This window comes from Malaya genurostris, chromosome 3 (assembly GCF_030247185.1).
Source record: "Malaya genurostris strain Urasoe2022 chromosome 3, Malgen_1.1, whole genome shotgun sequence".
NCBI classification, from domain to species: Eukaryota; Metazoa; Arthropoda; class Insecta; order Diptera; family Culicidae; genus Malaya; species Malaya genurostris.
This window is the reverse complement of record NC_080572.1, coordinates 189,735,620-189,755,208: the sequence shown is the minus strand read 5'-3', so window position 1 is coordinate 189,755,208 and position 19,589 is coordinate 189,735,620. Positions and strand designations below refer to the sequence as shown.

At 36.8% G+C, this 19,589-nt stretch overlaps 1 protein-coding gene across 1 annotated transcript in view; it reads left to right on the top strand.

Moving 5' to 3' along the window:
• The window catches only part of LOC131435541 (dual specificity protein phosphatase 18), a 31,490-nt gene extending 12,182 nt beyond the window's left edge, over positions 1-19,308 (top strand). The window contains exons 2-3 of the mRNA XM_058603548.1: positions 17,881-18,127; positions 18,190-19,308. Of these exons, the coding sequence (XP_058459531.1) occupies positions 17,881-18,127; positions 18,190-18,519 (577 nt within the window). The 3' untranslated portion in view covers positions 18,520-19,308. The remainder of the gene's footprint in view (positions 1-17,880; positions 18,128-18,189) is intronic.
• The last annotated feature ends 281 nt before the right edge of the window (positions 19,309-19,589 follow it).

Here is a 19,589-nt window from a genome sequence, read left to right as displayed (position 1 = left end):
TTTGTGGTTTGTTAATCTCCTCTTAACAGACCCTTGAGGAGTGACAAACGAGGTATCTTCACTATTTCCGTCAGAGTCAGATTCCTCTGGCTCCGCAAGATTTGAAAAACCGTTTTCGGTTTCCAAAGGGGAGACATGTATGACCGTTTTGAGCATTTCTGCATATGTGCGCTTAGACCGTGCTTTTAAAGAAAGCTTCATTTTGTCTTTACGCAGCTTAAATGCAGCGCACACTGAAAGATCATCATGAGGGCTTTCCCCACAATAAACACATTTTTCAACATCTTTATCGCAAAGATTATCCTTATGAGGCCCTTGACATTTGATACATTTGGACTTATTACTACAGTAAGTAGCTGTATGTCCGAATTTTTTACAGTTCGTGCAATTCATAACATGCGGTACGAAAAGCCGAACAGGAAGACGAATTTTATCGATATAGACATGGCTAGGCAATGCAGATCCGGCAAATGTTACGCGAAACGAATCTGAGGGACGATAAGACTTTTTTCCATCGACAATAGATGCTGAGTACAATTGTTTGCACTCGAGTATCTTAACTCCCTCAAGCATGGAGTTTTTAAAACGGCCAACTCCATTTTTAAGTAAATCATCTGCTGTCAGACTTGCTTCAGTCACAACACCGTCAATTTCTACCTCCTTCGATGGAATGTAAACTCGATATTCAATAGCAAATAATTTACAGGTTACAATATCGTTTGCCTGTTTCAAGTCGTTAACTACAACTCGAATTTTATCTCTATTAACCTTACAGATTTCTTTAACTTCAGAGAAATGTGATGTCAAATCCTTTGTAATTTGCATCAAGTTTAAAATCTTTTCTTTTTTTCGAAGATAGACTATCCATGGCCCAGTGGTACCCTGTGGATAATGTTTAGCCCTCGGAGTATTTAAACTTTTACTAGTATCCGGAATCGGATTCGGATGATCTTCCATGAGATCATCCATTACATTATTTTTTTTTTGTAAATTAATAATACCAAAATAAAAACTTATGTTTAGTAAAATTTCAGATATAAGAAATAAAAAATAAATTAAATTAAATCTACCTTGTAGCTGATGTCTCTGTTCCTTTATCGTGAAGAACGACGTGAAGCTCTTCCAACGATTTCCAATTGGCAGTCTTTTGCTGTTTCCAATTGGCAGTCTTCTGTCGTTTACTGCTATCTCAGTTGCTCTGCCGTCGTTGTGAACACCACTGCACTTGCTGTACCTGACCCCAGGTACAGTGCTTTTGCTCTTGGTGGCGATCAAATGCGATGCTTGCAGTGTAGCACCTCGCGATATATGCCGTCTCTTTTGATCCTACGCAGCGTACAAATTCTGGTACCTGGTAGATCAGCACTGGGTTGCTTTAGCACCTCTGTGCCTTTGCACCCCTTCGTCTTCGCACCTTTATGCGATGGCACCTCTGTGACTCGTCACTTCTATGCTCTCGCACCTCTGTGTCTCTACACCTCTGTGCGTATGAACGGGATGGCCTTCGTTGCTAGCTTTCCAGTCGGGAAACGCCCCGAATATTGCGTTTGCTATGGGCAGTTTAACTACCTGAAGCTTAGAATTGTCTCGGTAGCAGCCGTTAACTCACGAGCCAGTACAATCGAAACACAACCTCTTCGCTTGAATGGTTTTTACTGAATGAAGTTAAGTAGTTATGAATTGTATCGTTTGAAAAATTATGTCACCTGTAGAATTCATAGTTTCTTTCTGTGTAGTTCATGTTGACCGCCATCTAACGGTTTAACATAAAACGTAAAGGAGACGTCAAATCAATGTTATTTTCATGTAAACTTTTTGCGTCGAAGTGCCATGTCTTTGCTTTTATATTACCTATTCATCTGCTTGACGGTTTATGTTGAACTGTTGGGATGCGTCAGCAGTTCATCATAAACTGCCAAAGCACTGATGAGTCAAAAACAAAAAGTAAAAATTGAAAATAGTCACTTGTACTTAGCACAAATCGGTACCATGCGGTACTAGAGCCCCTGAATAAAAATTTTCTTATTCTATGCACATTTTTCCATGAAGTAGACAAGCAAGGTTATAAAAGAAAAATGCGATGAATCTTATAACAATCATTTTTTCCATGTTTTTCTAATTGTTAGGTTTGATGAATTTATTTCGTCCTATTTTTATAGATGCCTCCACTGAACACTTTTAATAAATTCTTAAAAATTATATAACATAAGTAAATCTTTTTTTTCTGTTTAGATTATAGAGGTTTTAACCTTAAGGTTAATCGCCTCTTCGGGTCAGAAAAAATTCCTGACCCTATGTGCGGGATTGGGAATCGAACCCAGTTGGGTTGCGTGAATGGCATCGACTTACCCATCACGCTGTACCCGTCCCCATTAATTAATCTTTTCTAATAACTATGTAAAATTTCAACTCTTATAACGGCAAAAAAAATCCATAAGAACTGAGATAATTTCAACCCCACAAGATAGGATGACATCAAATTAAAAAAATTGGCAAATTTGCAATAGATCTAGTGGTTGGTGGCAGCAAAGAGAGAAAAAAATTAGTTATACTATGAAATTCATAAATTTAGAAGCATCAAATTAATATACAAGTAAATTATTCAGATTTCTTCCTTTTAAATGTTCAATTATTACTCTAGCTTCCCAAGTATTCGAGATTTAAGACGAGCAGATTAAGGTGAATAATAATAACTAGAAGATTGCAATAAAGATTGCCAAGAATTTTATTCATATATAATAAAAAAAATCGAAGAAATTGATGAATGAATTTTAGAAAATAAAACATTACAAGAAACTACTTATCCAGAAGGCAGGGTTCGCATCAGAATATTTTTCACAATTCGCGAAATAGCTTTTTCATTGAAGGTGATTACAGAATAGATAACACAAGTCTCGAAAAAACTATCACTGTCCCATATTTCACGTTAACACTCGAGGGACTTCTATTTCGAGCGAAGTATCATTTTTGAGTTTTGCAGTCGCGATAAATTTTAAAATTGACGTTTTATATAACCCAAACGTTTCTTCTTCTTTGATACCAATAATGCATTTCTTTCTATTTTGAATACATAAAATTACAGTTTTAAACGTTTTTGTTTAGCCTACTGAGTGGCCTCACATCGCAAGCGACATTTACCGTTATTTCGAAAATTATAGAGACACTTTATCATTTTTTTTATTTTCAAACCTCAGACACTCACACAAAATTCGACGCTTGTTCCTACAAACTCATATAGAGCGTATGAGCGAACAAATCGGTTTGAATTGTGTATAGCAATCAGGCATCATTTTGATTGCGAACTATCATAGTGATTGCATAATCAATAAAAACTCCAAAAACCTGCGCGGTTTTTTATTTTTTCTGCTGAAATAGTAGTATTTTAACTTTGAAAAAAAATAAAAACATAATCTTAGTAAATTCAGTTTACTTCTTCAAAAACAATAAAAATCCTATTATTTTTTGAAACTTACTTAAATTTTTACGGTATCGAAAAATTCAATAAAATTTGTGAATGTTGCGTAGCAATAGGTCAATTGTCGGGGTGTGAACTGAATTTGAACAAGATTTAGTGGGTACAGAAAAGTTTAGAAGAGATTGACCGGGTTTAAAATAAGCTTAGGTGTGAATGAACGGAATTGGCAAGGTTAGACAGATTTACAAGAGATTTTGTGGGATTAGGTGAGATTGATTCAGACTAGAACAGTTTATTTATCTGAGATAGTTCAGAGTTTAGCGTTGTTTCCCACAAACCAAACTTTTCGTTAGCATTAAAAATTAGAAACAATTTGAAAAGAAAAGAAACAAATTTTCGGTTCAATGCTCAGGGCACTGGTCTTCAAACCAGTTGTCGTATGTTCGAACCCCGACCTGGAAGGAATTCTGGAGTGTAGCACCACTCATCCAGTGATCCTGTACGCTATGAATTGACTGCGAAGTCTATCGAAACAGAAAGTCAGATACGACAAAGTGAACGTAACACGAAGGCTTTGCTTTGCTAGTTCAACAATATGGGTGAAGGAATATATGAAACTATTACACAAGCCCACTTCAAAGGTATCTAATTAAAACTGTATATGTTTTTCAGTATTTTTAGTGTACATGACTGAACAACCCTATGCTGAACGTGAGCGATATACGTGTCGTACTTGCACTTTCACTCGTTGGATTGAAGGGTGTGTGAAGATTGACTGTTTCAGTTTTTGGACGAATGTAGACGAGAATGGATGCATATTTATTTAGATACGACAATGGTTGTTCATATTTGGAAATGCTGGTAGCTAAGAGACAACTTGAAAGTATTTTCTGTGAAATGAACAGCACTTGAAAATCGGTAGATATTTCAATGATTGATCCGGTGAACGACCACAATTAGATTGAATATCACAGAAAATGTTACATTACTTCCGAATTTCTGACTTATGTTAGACAATCAATTGGAACTGATACTAATTTAACGGTACGGTATGTCTTTTGAAAACCTAAATCCGCCAGAAGAAAAGGCAAGCGATGCAGTGCCGAGGTCTATTGATCGATAGAAAAAAAATCATGAAACTGGCAACACTGACTCCGACGAATATAGAAAAATAACCAAGAAACGTGACCGTGCCACAAACCGTCAATCAACCGGTATTTACGTCGTTGATTGAAGGGAAGGTCACCGTCCACAGATGATTTATTTCGGTAGGAAATATGTGTATAATTACTTCTATCCACTGACTGAAAAGTCCCACACTGCTGTCAAAAGCGAACATTTAGGTCACCTGTAAGTATGATTCTGTTATGATTGAAAAGATAAGGACAACATATTCCCTTTGTCTAGAAAGATGATTAATGTTAGCAGGAAATAATTTCAGAACAAAAATAATTCAAGAAACTGTTCTTGGAAACTCAAGGCAAACACAATTCAAATAGCTTCTTAAATCGTCCACCAGGACAATATATCGTAGACCTCGGTTCCATGTTGTTAAAATAGTGCCAAACCATCAAATCTGAACTCAGAACAAATTATTACAATTTACATAAACTCTTTAAACACTAGATTACCCAAGGAAGTTATTTTGACCGCTTTTCGATTCCAATTAGAAAAACAATATGTAAACAATAGTATTGCTTAAAATTTTGTGGCTATTTGTAGAACATAACTTGTTATATGACTGTAAATAATATAAAAATTATAGAAAATTTCTTTACGTATTAGTTATTCCGACATTTATTCTACACTCTTACCAGCCGCTACCTAATTTTGAGTCAAAACCTACCCAAAATCAACTAAAATGCATCTCCCCAATTTTGGGTAACGAGTGATGACCTCAAAATTTAGGTAAATGTAAGTTTAGTACAATTGTTATGCCATAACAAAGCACGCTACTCATTTTTACCGATCAAATCAAAGTTTGAGTAGATAACGACCTAATTTTGGGTAGCTTATAGAAGAGCTCGACAATAAGTGATATCTCCTCAAAAAATAGGTAGAAATAATTTTCAGTGTATAGCAGTTTTTTTTACTGTCTCTCTTCCAGTCATTTTGACTGCTCTTGGGCAATATATGTTTATACTATATTCCGGGCTTTCTAGTGTTAAGCTGCAAGTTTTGCTTAACCATTAAAAGTGACAAGTGTCCCATAAATTTTATTTATATGTTTTCAATAATATTTGATAACAATTTGATATTATTCGAAAGCATCCAGAAGGTAACTGATCTCAAATTCAATTCTTTTCAACGCCATCCTTGCGCTTTCGTCAAATATGTGGCTGTCGAACGGCATATTCACAACAGAGAATAGACGGGCAAGACCAGTTCCAAGTGAGGGTAAACAATAACACTTAATCATACCTTATTAGACAAGACAAGACTGTGTTGACAAAAATTCATTGTTTCGAATCCAAATTTTGGGTTTATCCAAGTTAAAATGAACGAGCGAAAATATGATATTCACACACACTTTTGTTAGATTTCAATTTCAAATTCAAAAGCCTATAGAGCAGGTCATTTTTTAATGATCTGTACTCCCCATACTTGCATATCAGTCCCATATGGAAAATCGGCATATCGAGAAAAAGATAATCTAAATTTTATTTCCGAGTCTTTTTTATTTATTGTGCTACCTAATGCTAAATCATAGTATTATTACATGAAATATCGGTAATACACCTTTGCTATTTCAATATTGCAACAAATAAAATAATTGAAATTTGCACTGAATGGGACTGATATGCGGGTACTTTGCGTATGGGACAGACATGAGTTGATATTTTTTTCCATATTTCACTGAACAAACCCTCAACTTTTACTGCAATTTCTGAGAGTATATTGAGGATAGATTGGATTCCTCAAGCTAACTCTATATTGGCGAAAATCGATATGGGACTGATATGCGAGTAAGGGCAGTACATGTGCACCAGGAATTTGAGTCCGGCTTCAATATGATGACCAAAAAGAAAAGCATGTATTAATAATGAATAATCGGAATTCCACGGCAACGTTGCTTTAAAAGCGCGACACAACTATTTCTTGCGTTCGAATTTTGCATACAATGTTGTAGCGTGTAAAATCGTACGCAACCGTGATTCAAAAGAGATTTTCATTTGAATACTTTCAACAGTTTTGGTTGAAGCTCTTCCTCGATTTCTAGGTTGTCTATTTGCTGTATTTTTTCGAAAACTCCGCACATTTTAGATGCTCATTTTCATTTCGACTAAAATGCAACCTAAGACCCAATTTTGTACTTTATCCAACTAATTGGCAACGGTCACGCTGGCTCTGGTCCAATGTAATCGTTTTTATAACAACCGACTGGTTGTTATAACTATTGTGCTCTTCGACTAGAGTTTGATACACGAACTATTAGCTTTGACCGTGAATTTGTTTGTAATAACGGTGCCAGCATGACGGAATTGAAAATAATTATACGAGAAATTTAATTATAAAATTATTATTTACTTTCTTATTAGCATGTTTTTGTTACAGAGCGGAGTAAAAACAAATCATTTTCAAGGGCGCTTTTTCAAAAGTGAAGTTGTTGAAAGGTGCGATTCCTTTGTACTGCGTGGTACATTTCCCTATTTAGCCGATCTTGTTAGTTTTTCTATCAACATGAAATTACTTTGGTACTACTGGTTTCCGGTTCTTCGATTTCTCAGCGATACTCACGATTTTAGATTCACATGAAAGGTCTTATGGCATCCGACCCCTTTTTTGGGAATTACAGGTAGATGAGCGTCCAAATTTTCAAAAAGGAATAAAAAGCGCTGTTGCAAAATATATTCGAAGTTGGACCCAAACATGCTTCAATTTGTAAATCTTTTTAGTTGGCCAAACGAACTCATTTAGGCTATATTAGTTCAAAATTTCTAAGACCAGAAATACCTCAAAGATAGCTGAAAACAATTCCACAACTTTGAGATCAACTAAAATGTTATGGAATCTCATAGACTATTATTAAATTTCATTCGGATCCTTCCGGTTCCGGAATTATAATATGAAAAGTGTGAAAATTTCGTCCCGTAATTACAAGTTGCGATGCAAAAAGGCGGATGGGTAATGTTATGAGAAATGACCGGTTGACCTGAATACCATTAAAATGATAATGGTTCAGTTTGCATGATGTTAAAGAACCTGAATTCTGAACATGGAATTGAGAAACTCAATTTTGATGCTATATTCTGGAGCTGATTTCTGAATCTGAATTGTTGAGCTGATCACCGAACCTGTATTTTGGAACTGCATTTTGGAACTGAATTCGAGACCAGGATTCAGGCTTGACTCTAAATTCTGAACTTGAATTCTAGCACTGAGCTCTGAAATTCAGTTCTAGATTCCAGATCCGGAGTTTAGTTCAAAAATCTAGCTCTTGAAACTAGTTCTAAAATTGTGGAACTGCGTTTAAAAACCAAATTCTTGTCCTGCATTCTGAAACTTATTCCTGGAATGCATTTTAGAACTGAGAATTCTGAACCTCAATTTCAGTTCCAACTCCAGATCTCGCTTTCAAAATCCAGGCTTAGAGTCAAGTTCTGAAATACAATTTCAGTACCAAAATCCTGGAACTCGAATCTGGCCTTGGTTTCTGCGCGAGGAACTGAAGTTTAGACATGTATTCTTAAATTAATGAAACAACGATATTTTTACTCTCCTCATTTATCAACATTTTAGAAAAAAAATAATTTCGAGTTATCGGTAGTTATCTTATACTACTGAATTTTTTTTATCAAATTGCCGATTATATCTACGACGACGTGGAGAAAAAATTATGTTGATGCGTTAAACGAAACATGAGCTATTCGCGATCAAAAACTTATCACTCACTCATAAAAAAAACCTTAGTATTACGTTCCTGTAGTGGAATTTGACCTTCTATTTCAACAGACTTCGCAGCCGATTCAGAGTGTACAGAAAGATTGCATGGCTAATCCTACGATTATACTTACACTACGAATCCTTCCAGGTCGGGGCTCGAACATACGACAACTGGTTTGTAAGACCAGCGCTCTATGCATTGAACCGCCAAATCGGGAAAACTCACTCATACAATATATTTTAAAAAAGGCTCCCCATAGTAAGGTAAGACGGCTTTAGAAATACCGGAAATAGCGACCAAAAACTTGAAATAGGAACTTGGCACTTTCCAATAAAATGGTAATGCGGATGGATTTATTACACCGCTAGGTGGATTAAAGCAGTTATAGATATGAAAAATGTGGTAGATTTATCACTTTAGAGTTGGTGAACAAAAATTTAACTTACGTAAACTTACACTCTTACCAGCCGCTTCCTAATTTTGGGTCAAAACCTACCCAAAATCAACTAGAGCGCATCTCCCCAATTTTAGGTAACGAGTGATTACCTAAAAATTTAGGTAAATGTTAGTTTACCCAAAGTGTTATGCACGCTACCCATTTTTAACGATCAATTCAAAGTTTGAGTAGATAACGACCTAGATTTTGGTAGCTTATAGAAGAGCTCGACAATGAGTGATTTTCCCTAAAAAATAGGTAAAAATGAGAATAACAAGAAACACGTGCTCGTTTTCGTCATTCCGCTTGATCGGATTTCCAATTAAACAAAGTAAGTTCGATTGTATGTCGTCATATCGAATCACGTTTAATGTTAACAAATTTTTGATTACCAACACTAGCAAACCATGAGTTCTGCACCACCTCATTGCATTAATATGAGTGAGTTTCTACAGAAGTTTTTTTTAAGGTGTTCTTTTCTCTGATTTTGATTGCTCATTGGATTAAATATATTAATGCTTAGTATTTCTAATTGAATAGTGCCTTTTTCATGGGGGGAACAACTTAAATTTTATCTTCAAAAGTTCTTCTATTTATGCGGTTACGGAAAAGATTAATGCAAAATATTACATTACTTAATATGTACTTTGTTTGCCATTAAGCAAGATAAAACTATTTTTTATGTGGTTTTCGCTTGATGCCAAACCTAACCCAGTTTCCACCCTAACTGCTGTCAAACCGTTTGTTTGAAGGTAGTTTTGAACCTAGTTTTAACGTTGTTGAATCGAGTTAGTTTCGAACCTGGTTCTTATATCAGGTTTGCTCAAACACCCGTTGCTAAGTGCGAAACAAACACAGTTTCGTGAAAATTGTTTGTTTGATGAAACTGCCCTGGGTCAGGTTCAGTTTTCTCAAACGAAACGACATTAACATTTCATCACTCAATCGAACTTAACTGTGGTGTTATAATGGATGTGTTATTCTGCACATAATTAGGAAACCATGCGAATAAACTCGCACTGATAAGAATGTTTTCTAGTAGTATGTCAAACAAGTACCAAATTGTCGCTAGAAGGTTATATATCTTCGTAACGCTGTACATAAAAATAATTTCAATTTTCGTTTTTCCTCGACGGACAGAAACGCGTAAACTTCAACTGCCCGCAGTAAGTGACATACCGCAATCAAATCAACCGACAAAAATTCACATCTGCCACCACTGGGCGTCACTGACGAGGTTCAGCATTAAACGTGGCGCATGTCTGTGTGCGTCTGAAATATTGACGCGGGATGAGTTCAATTGTTTCGTGCAATGTAGAAAAAAAAACACAAGACGGCGATGACGTCGTTGCATGCCGGTGATGACTAATATCATTATTTTCAACGTGACGTTTAGAAAATGTAAACATTGGTATTTAGCAATGAATTCCTTAAATTAAATCGTGCCCAATTGATTTCTACGTCAATGTGCAGGGCTTAGTGTGAGATGTTGACAGCTGGTGCAATACGATAGAATTGAAACTATTTCGTTTTAATTCTCACAATTATTACTTTCCGTATGCTTTCTAACAAAACCACTTCAACGGAATGTGACCAAATGACCAAAATCATTCACTAATTAGTCAAGCTAAACCGTTCTGCTTGGGGGAGGTCCAACATCCCGAAACCGTCTCACATTCCGCGTATAATTGATCCCACGTAACGTAACGGAACGTGGAGTACTTTCCTTACTTTGAAACCAGAAGAGTTGGAAGCAGTATGGAACCCGTCAAAATTCACCGGGGCCAAATGTTGAATAACAAAATTCCTTTGCGGACCGGCAAAATGCAAACGATTCAGAACGCGGGAATGCACTGCGAGGTTGCCACATGACAGCGTACGCGAGGCTGTCCGTTTGAAACGGGTTGGAATCCACCTAGCAGTACAGCTATGCTCTTCTCCATGTTCACTCTATCCAATGAATAATCGATTTGATTTCACTTACCTTGATACCGATACTACTAACGCTAGAGCCATCTCTCCATTTCTCGTTTGAAAAGTCTAATATTAAATTGACTATAAACCTTTTCTTCCTGTAAGAACTTCGAAACACGTGGAAACGATTTGATTTTCCTCGACAAGTTAAACAACCTTTCAGATTCGAGCGTGTAATCGCCGGGAATCAAATTCGCAGGTTCGAAATGGTACACCAGTTTTGAAGCCAACTAAACACGCTAATAAAATTAGGTCGATTCGCCAAGGTGCATCACGAACTTTCCGGTTTCTACACTATATTCATCGCCTGTACTGCCTCAGTGCCAGTGCATACGGAAAAAGTCTTTGATCTGTGCAGACCGTAATCAATCAAGAGCTAATTTATTCATTATGCAACCGTGACATCCGGTGTCACTAGAAATGCGCAAATACCTGTTCGAATTGCATCATTGCAACCGTGAAATAGTGTGCGCGATTCTGAGCATAGCATGCCATTTTTCTTCCAAATGATGTTTTAGGTGTTGGCAAAATATTTTTGGCTTAATCACAGCAACACTCTAAAGGTATAATTAGCAAAATCCATTTCGTACCTGCAATCGGCACCAGAATTTTTCACTCCCATTTACACAAATAGCCCAGTAGGAAATATTTCAAATTACACCGACTAAATGGATACATTCACGAGCCAGGGAACGTCAAACAAGTCCGTAAATTATCGAGGTATTCTTTTTTTTACCATGATCCGTTCTTTTATTTTTGTTTGCTACCGAGGAAATTATTTGTTCGGATAATTTAAGTGCTAAGATGTATTCATTAAAAGCACTTGAGTTTATTGATGTCAAAGAGCTGTTGTTTTTATTTTACTCTCTGCGCATCATCAGTGCAATAATTTTTCTTTCTTAGAATTTTTCTTAGAAGTTTACATGTGTCGATTTACGTAGCAGATTGAATGCGCAGTTAAATGAGAATGAGTTCGAATATTTGTACAATTCGGTGTGCATAAGTTTTATTTCTAACAAGTTGAGTATTTATTGTGCATTATGTATCAACTATAGATTTGACGTAGGACGTCAATTTTTTAATGAGAACCATGATATTTTTTGCGGAATTATTATTTCTTCTATTGCCTCAAGTCGTCCATCTCTTTAACTATCGATGAGTAAGAATTTTAAAAGTTAGTGAGAATAAAATAATGGAAATGAGAAACCTGTGAAATAGCGACTGTATCCCAAAGAAAAGATTATGTATCTTGATTATTAGTGCAAAATATTGACATATCACGAAAAAAAAACCGTTTTTTACACCTAGCTATGTAATGATGCCTTTCTCATATTACTCATAACATCAAAAATTATACTGTGGAATTCGAAAAAACAAAAACAGTTCATTAAATAGAAATAGAAAAGTTTGTTCGGACTTAATCTAACAAACTCTACAAATCCTGTTTACCCTGTGGTTCCGGAACCGGAAGTAGTATCCTCAACAAATTTAGGAATTCCGTATGAAACTGTAAGACTTTTTCTTTGAATCTATAAGTTTGTGAAAATCGATTTGGCCATCTTGAAGGAAAGTGAGTGAGAGCTTTTTGCAGTTCTTAATCACCATTTCCAATTCTTCCGAAAATAGATTCAGATCAATCAATCGCAGCACCGTATTTTACCAATATTACACACTAGCAGCAGACATCCGTAACCGTTTCGTTTTCTTCATAGCATGTGCGAAATATAACAAAGCACGCATAGTTTGTTTCGTGTTTTCTTCTTCTTTCGGTGTAGTCCGTATTGTCGTTCTATATGGCGATTTGAAAACTTTGAAACTCATCGCCTTGTAACTGCGGAACCGGAAGTCGGATCCGGATGAAATTTCACAGTGGCTTTAAAAATAACATGAGCTTTAATTCAAATCAAGATATGTGAAAATCGGTTCAAGCATCGCAGAGAAATCGAAGTGAGTTCTATTTTTTAAGTTTTTCTGCACCACTTTCGGTGCTTCCGGAACAGGAGACCAGTAGTGCCGAATTATTCTTTTATGCCCACAAACTAACAAGCTCTGCAAATTAGAAGAATTTATCAGACAGTTTTATGGGATTTGTACCTGTGTTTGACCATCGTTCGTGATTACTAATGAAATTGATAATTTTCCACTTATCACGATTTAGTAATCGAGTTCATCTTATTTAAATTTGAAATAATTCTTAGAGCAAATTCAGTATCTGGAAGTGTTATATGGGAGATCTATTATAGAACTGAAACTGGAACAAACGTATCTCCAGCAAGCCGTCAAATTTAATACTGGTATACGCTGCCGTTTCATGTTTTGTATTTTTGAAACACGAGTAAAACACTGTTGGGACTGTCAGTTTTTCTTGCTATAATTCCTAGATTTAAATTTTAAAGCTGACATAAATTATGCATCTGGAACTGGAACACTCCTGAACATGCCCTTAAGCACTTAGGGCATGTTCAGGAGTGTTCCAGTTCTAAATGCATAATTTATGTCAGTTTTAAAATTTGAATCTGAAAATTATAACAAGAAAAACTGGCAGCCCCAGCAGGGTTTTATGTACGATTCAGACGATCCGGCTTTTTCCGTCACCGTCACCGGAACGTCAGCTTCCGTCAAAATTAGTTTAATACTTTCTTTATCGGAATGTTCACACGCTCCATCCGCCAAGACGTTCCGTGACGGTGACGTTACGTGTGAATGGCTCCACGAGAATGCGTGTAATTAATCTTGACGGTGACGGTGACGGAGGTTGACTGTGACAGAAAAAAGCCGGATCGTCTGAATCGTATGTTACTCGTGTTTCAAAAATAACAAAAAAAAAATAAAACGGGAGTATATACCAGTTTTAAATTTGACAGTAGAACTGTTCGAATAAATAAAACTAGAACGGCTGGCTGGGGATACGTTCGTTTCAGTTTAAGTTATAACAGATCGGCTGAAAAGTTCGTATCGTTTCTATGAGAGGGCGCCACTAGAATTAAATCCATACCATTTTCAGTTAGTACCAACCTTCAAAAGATACGTGTATAAATTTGACAGCTGTCTGATTATTAGTTTGTGAGATATTGCATTTCGAGTGAAGCTACTTTTGTTATTGTGAAAAAAACGAATTTCGTGTGTTGATGAAACACTACTTTTTGATGAAAAAAAGTGCCGCCGATACCAAAAAATGGCTTGATGAGTGTTATCCAGACTCTGCACCGGGCGATGCAACAATTCGTAAGTGGTTTGCAAAATTTCGTACTGGTCATATGAGCACCGAAGACGATGAACGCAGTGGACGTCCAAAAGAGGCTGTTACCGATGAAAACGTGAAAAAAATCCACAAAATGATTTTCAATGACCGTAAAGTGAAGTTGATCGAGTAGCTGACATCCTAAAGATATCAAAGGAACGTGTTGGACATATTATTCACGAATATTCCGATATGAGAAAGCTTTGTGCAAAATGGGTGCCGCGTGAGCTCACAATCGATCAAAAACAATTCGAATTGGGCTTCGAATTGCTCCCTCATCCACCGTATTCTCCCGATTTGGCCCCCAGTGACTTTTTCCTGTTCTCAGACCTCAAGAGAATGCTCGCTGGTAAAAAATTTAGAAGCAATGAAGAGGTAATCGCTGAAACTGAGGTCTTTTTTGAGGCAAAGGACAAATCGTACTACAAAAATGGTATCGAAAAGTTGGAAGATCGCTATAATCGCTGTATCGCCCCTGATGGCAATTATGTTGAATAATAAAAACGAATTTTGGCAAAAAAATGTGTGTTTCTATTAAACGATACGAACTTTTCAGCCGAACTGTTAGTAGAGCTATATGGTCCACATAAAACTTCCAACTGCTGAAATTGCTCTTAAAAATTGCCCAGTAGTTGTTACAGATTTCTCAGACAAAAAACGACAAAACATAGCATTTCATTCAAGCTTGCATGACACTTAGTATCAAAGCAAACCAGTTAAAGTTTCAAATCGTTTTATAGCGTTTTAAGTGATACTGCTGTCTAACAGCAACCTTCCTGTGACATATTTCATGTGAAACTTAGGGCATGTTCAGGAGTGTTCTAGTTCTAGATGCAGAATTAGTGTCAGTTTTAAAATTTCAATCTAGAAATTATAACAAAATAAACTGTCAGCCCCAGCAGCGTTTTATCTGTGTTTCAAATATAAAAAAAAAATAGAACGGTAGGGTATACCAGTTTTGCATTTGACAGTAGAACTGTTCGAATATATAAAACTGAAACGGCTTGCTGGGGATACGTTTGTTTCAGTTTCAGTTATATTATAGACCACCCATATGAATCGTGCAGCTGCTGAATTTGCTCTAAAGCTATAGAAATAATTTTAAATAATTTCCACAGTTTTGTTTTTGCATCGACTGACCAATCAGCGCCATGCATTCCAGATGATAAATCGCTTATTCCTTCAAATCCATCGTCTCCGATAGGAAAATCCAGTAAAAAAGCACAGTGTCTCAGATTTTTAGCAGATAAAATAGGACACTGTTCGCTATTTATCAAAATTTCAATCAGGTATAATAGAAAATACGTGACTTGATACTTTCAAATCGAAACTTAGAAATATTTTCAATCAAAAGGTGAGATAATATTAGTATTCAATACAGAACTGACTGAGCTGTAAGTGTTCATCAAACCTGACCACATATCTACGTGTATTTACCGTTGAATTTCTAATTTGCTCCCTTATATATAAAACAAAAATGTGTTCCACATCAAAACTTAACAATCCAAACGAGTTTGTAGCTTTTATTTTTCCGAGGCCTGTTCCTGGCATTACATTCCTTTTGTAGAATTTGGCCTTTCTGTTTCAACAGACTTCGCAGCCGGCTCTTGGCGTACAGAATCATTACATGGCTAGTACTACGATCCTATTGATACTTGGAATCCTTCCAGACCGGGAATCGACCATACGACAGCTGGCTGGTAAATTCAGCGGCTTGTGCCTTGAACCACCAACCCGGGTTTCAAAATGTTGTTTAAATATCAATGTTGATCCGTGCGAATGTTCTTTTAGTGAAGGAGCTTGATGAACAGTTTTAGGTGGAATTAAAAGGCTTAATAGGTGAAATTAAAGGGATTAATAATTATCGTGTGATTGTAACATATGAACAGGAAATCTCATAGAAAGAAATTGATTTTATTATGTCATATATCTTCATTGGGCGAACGATAGAATCGAAAATATATCAATTATTGGGTGTTGTTTGTGGATGCTTGCTGATGCAATATCAGGACACCAGAGTAAAATTTAAAATACATCCACCATTAACAGTTTAAATCCACGACGCTCTGTTCTATTGAATTATTTTTTGTGTCTTTTATTTTATATGTTAAATCATATCCAAAGATAATTGAAATAGTAAAACAGTTCCAGTAACTGGAGAAGGGTTGGGAATTCGAGTCCTGTCTCTGAAAAAAATCTTTTTTTCGCAATCTCATCTTATCATCTAGCGATTCCTAATCTGCCTTTCGTTTGGTATTGATTGAAAGTTATGGTAACTTAACGTCATAGCGAATTAAATCATAAGAATCTTAAAAAGTCGTCGGTCGTACAGCGGCCCGGCAAATTTTTTGTAAGTCCTACAGCTTCGGTAGCTTTTCTTAGGCCCGACACTGTCTGGATGGACCCGTTTAGGCGGCATACCTATTTTGGATTCAACAAGTAATATCATTTCATAAAATGTTCATTATGATTGTTGTACTATACATAATGTCGTACCTTCAGCAATAGTTTAATCTCTAGCGAAACAAAAAGATTCGCTCAAAAATATTTGCGCTATTCCATGGTTAACATGCACGTTCATAATAAGAACACGAGCTATGGTTATCTGTTCACGAAACCAAAACCCGTTTACAGTTGAAAACAGAGTTGTCAAAACCGCATTCCATTGCTATTCGCACTCATTTTGTTTTCGTCCTTGTGTTTACTACTAACGAACCATTTCCATCACAGAAAATAACGAGTAGACGTACGATAATTTCATTTTTAATTAGTATTCACAGTTTGTTACTAATGGTATTTCAAAAAAAAATGCCCCGACATTCAAAAAAAATACATTATCACACTATAAAAGAGTAGTTAATCTAGAGTTACAGCAACCGAGTATTTTTGACTATCTCGTGCGTTTATCGCGTCGTTAAACGCGAACGCATAAATATGCTCCAGGCCGACAGATTCAACTAGCTAGCTTTCTACTTTTTTACCCAACAACATAAGCTTTTCGCTTCAACAATTCAAACAATTTAACGCTAGAACAGATCTGTTTGTACTTTGCTTCGAATGTAATATTTATCATGAAGTAAACGTCCAAGGATATTTTTGTTTTCATCTTCTTCGCTCGTCTTAGAAATATTTCATTGAAATAGAATTCCATCGTTTGGTTTCTTTGCCTTCAGAAATCATTTTTAATAGACCTTTCAAAACGAAGCAAAAAAAAATACATCTAGTTTCCAGCTTTTGACCTGACAGCTGTCAATCATCAAAACGCCACGACCAATAACCGTTCACATAGTAGCATTTGCCATGTACCGAAAAGTGGCCTAAATATGACTCATCATTGTTGAGTTCCAAACTGCAATCGTCAGCACCAGCCGATCCCAGAGTCTCTGTGTGTGGTAAGGACCGTGAAAGCCCCTCTAAATGTCGTACTCCTTTGTACCCGCACTAGGCGCTGCCATTTACCACCTATCTATAATGCGTTCAATTGCGGAGAGAAATGGCGTTGCTTTGTTTTGACAAAGCGAACAACGTTGATGGCGCCGATCGCTGTGTCACTGTGGAGACGCACTGCAGCTTGTGAGATATTTTTACTACACTCGCCCACCATTTCGCTACTCCTCGGAAAAACAAAAGTGATCGGATCGGTTTCAGTAATAGACGGACTACTAATGCAGGGTCGTTTTGGCAAGTGATCAATCAAATTGACACATTTTTAGCACACGCATGGCGAATTTACATGCGCGTGCAGCGAGGATTTTTCGTCTCACGACAGTGATGCAGGCGTGAAAAATGTTGAAACAATCTCAATCATCGTCGTTCATCATCAGCGTTGAAAAAAACTGCTTCTGCTCGATTTGGGAGGAAATTCTACCGTTTCGAAAACAATCCATTAGACATTAATTTAACGTTCTACTTTTTTCTCCTGTCCACAGATTATCCATCAGCGGAGTATCCAAGCTGCTGAAAAATCTCTATCTATGCGGTGGCAGTGCTGCCAGCGTATCGATGATGAACCAGCTTGGCGTGAGCTTGGTGATCAACGCCACGACTGAATCGGAACTTCCCAACACTCCATTGCCCTGTGATGAAACGACCGGATATCTGAGGGTACCGGTAAAAGACAACCGAGAAGCGGAACTGGATCGATACTTCCACCAAGTTGCAGACCGAATCGAGCAGGTTGGAATTCACTGGGTCGCATAAATCTGATGATCGTTGCTCTAACCGATTGTACATTTTAGGAATCCCAGAACAACGGAGTCACTTTGGTTCATTGTGTGGCCGGAGTAAGTCGGTCGGCCTCTCTGTGTTTGGCTTACCTAATCAAGTACCACCGGATGAGCTTGAAGGATGCGTACAACCATGTGAAGGCCCGGAGGCCTCAAATCCGACCGAACGTTGCTTTCGTGAGGCAATTGTCCGAGTTCGAGTTCAAACTGAATGGAACACGATCGGTGTCGATGGTGTACTGTCACGCCCTGGATCAAGAACTGCCAGACATTTACGAGCCGGAGTTCCGAACTATGGAACTGCTGTATCAGAAGTTCCGACGGAATTTCGCCAAACGCTAGACATAGAAGACATGTTCCACTGTCCCATTCGTTCGTAATGTATTCCCATCAGTCGTAAGATGATCTACTAATTTAAGGCACCAAATCTCTATAAACTAAAACTTGATGGCAGCGTTGCCAGTGTTCGATTAGGCTGTCTGAAACGTTCAAATATACACCCTCCACGCGCTGATACTTAATGTCGATGTTATTTACGCACGAGTATTGACTACTTTGTATACTATCGTCTATCGGTTATTACTAGTTAGGGAGATACGTTAAAGACCAGTTAGGCACAAGACACCCACCATTTCATTCACTGCGTTCGGAATTTTCATTATTGGCTGACTTTCAGCTCACGAAAGGAACGATTCGGTTCCAAGCGTTAGATTTAGATGATTGTGTTCAAGACAACTAGTTGAATATTTTAGTCGACCTGTCAGTTGATATGGTAAATGATTGAAATCTGTCATAACCAAAGAATCATATTTATTCCAAACTAATAAAATAGGAACAACGCGAAATTCATGATCATTTGATACGTTCTATCTTTTGATATTTCTAAACTATTAAAACGCTTATGATCTTATTTATAACACTGTAGTTTCGTAGCGATCAATGTGAAACGTTGTCGTTTGAAATTTCCTATGACAAACGGAAGTCCGACTATATTAGAATGTGATGGTCCAATTATGCTAACAGCACCTAAACCGTATTTGGTTCTATTGAATTACTGAAATTTAGATTTAGTTTCATTTTCTGTAATCTTTGTTAGAATAAAAGGAATGATAATACTTAAAAGCACTGTAACATCAATAGTATTTTATGAATGTGTAGTGATTTTCCATATTTCCCTTTCACCGATGTCGTTCATATATGTTCAAATAATTACTGGTTGGAATTGGTTGTTATTATAAAGTTTTGGCGTTTAGTACCTTAACGGTGTTTTTGGCATGCGATATCTCAGTTAAATGAAACTCTATTTCTATGGTGAACGGGACAATATTTTATGATTCATCTTAACCTAAATTAGGGGCAATCTTTTCGAACCGGAAGTGGGAAATGTTTTGCTGTGAATACGACTTACTTTA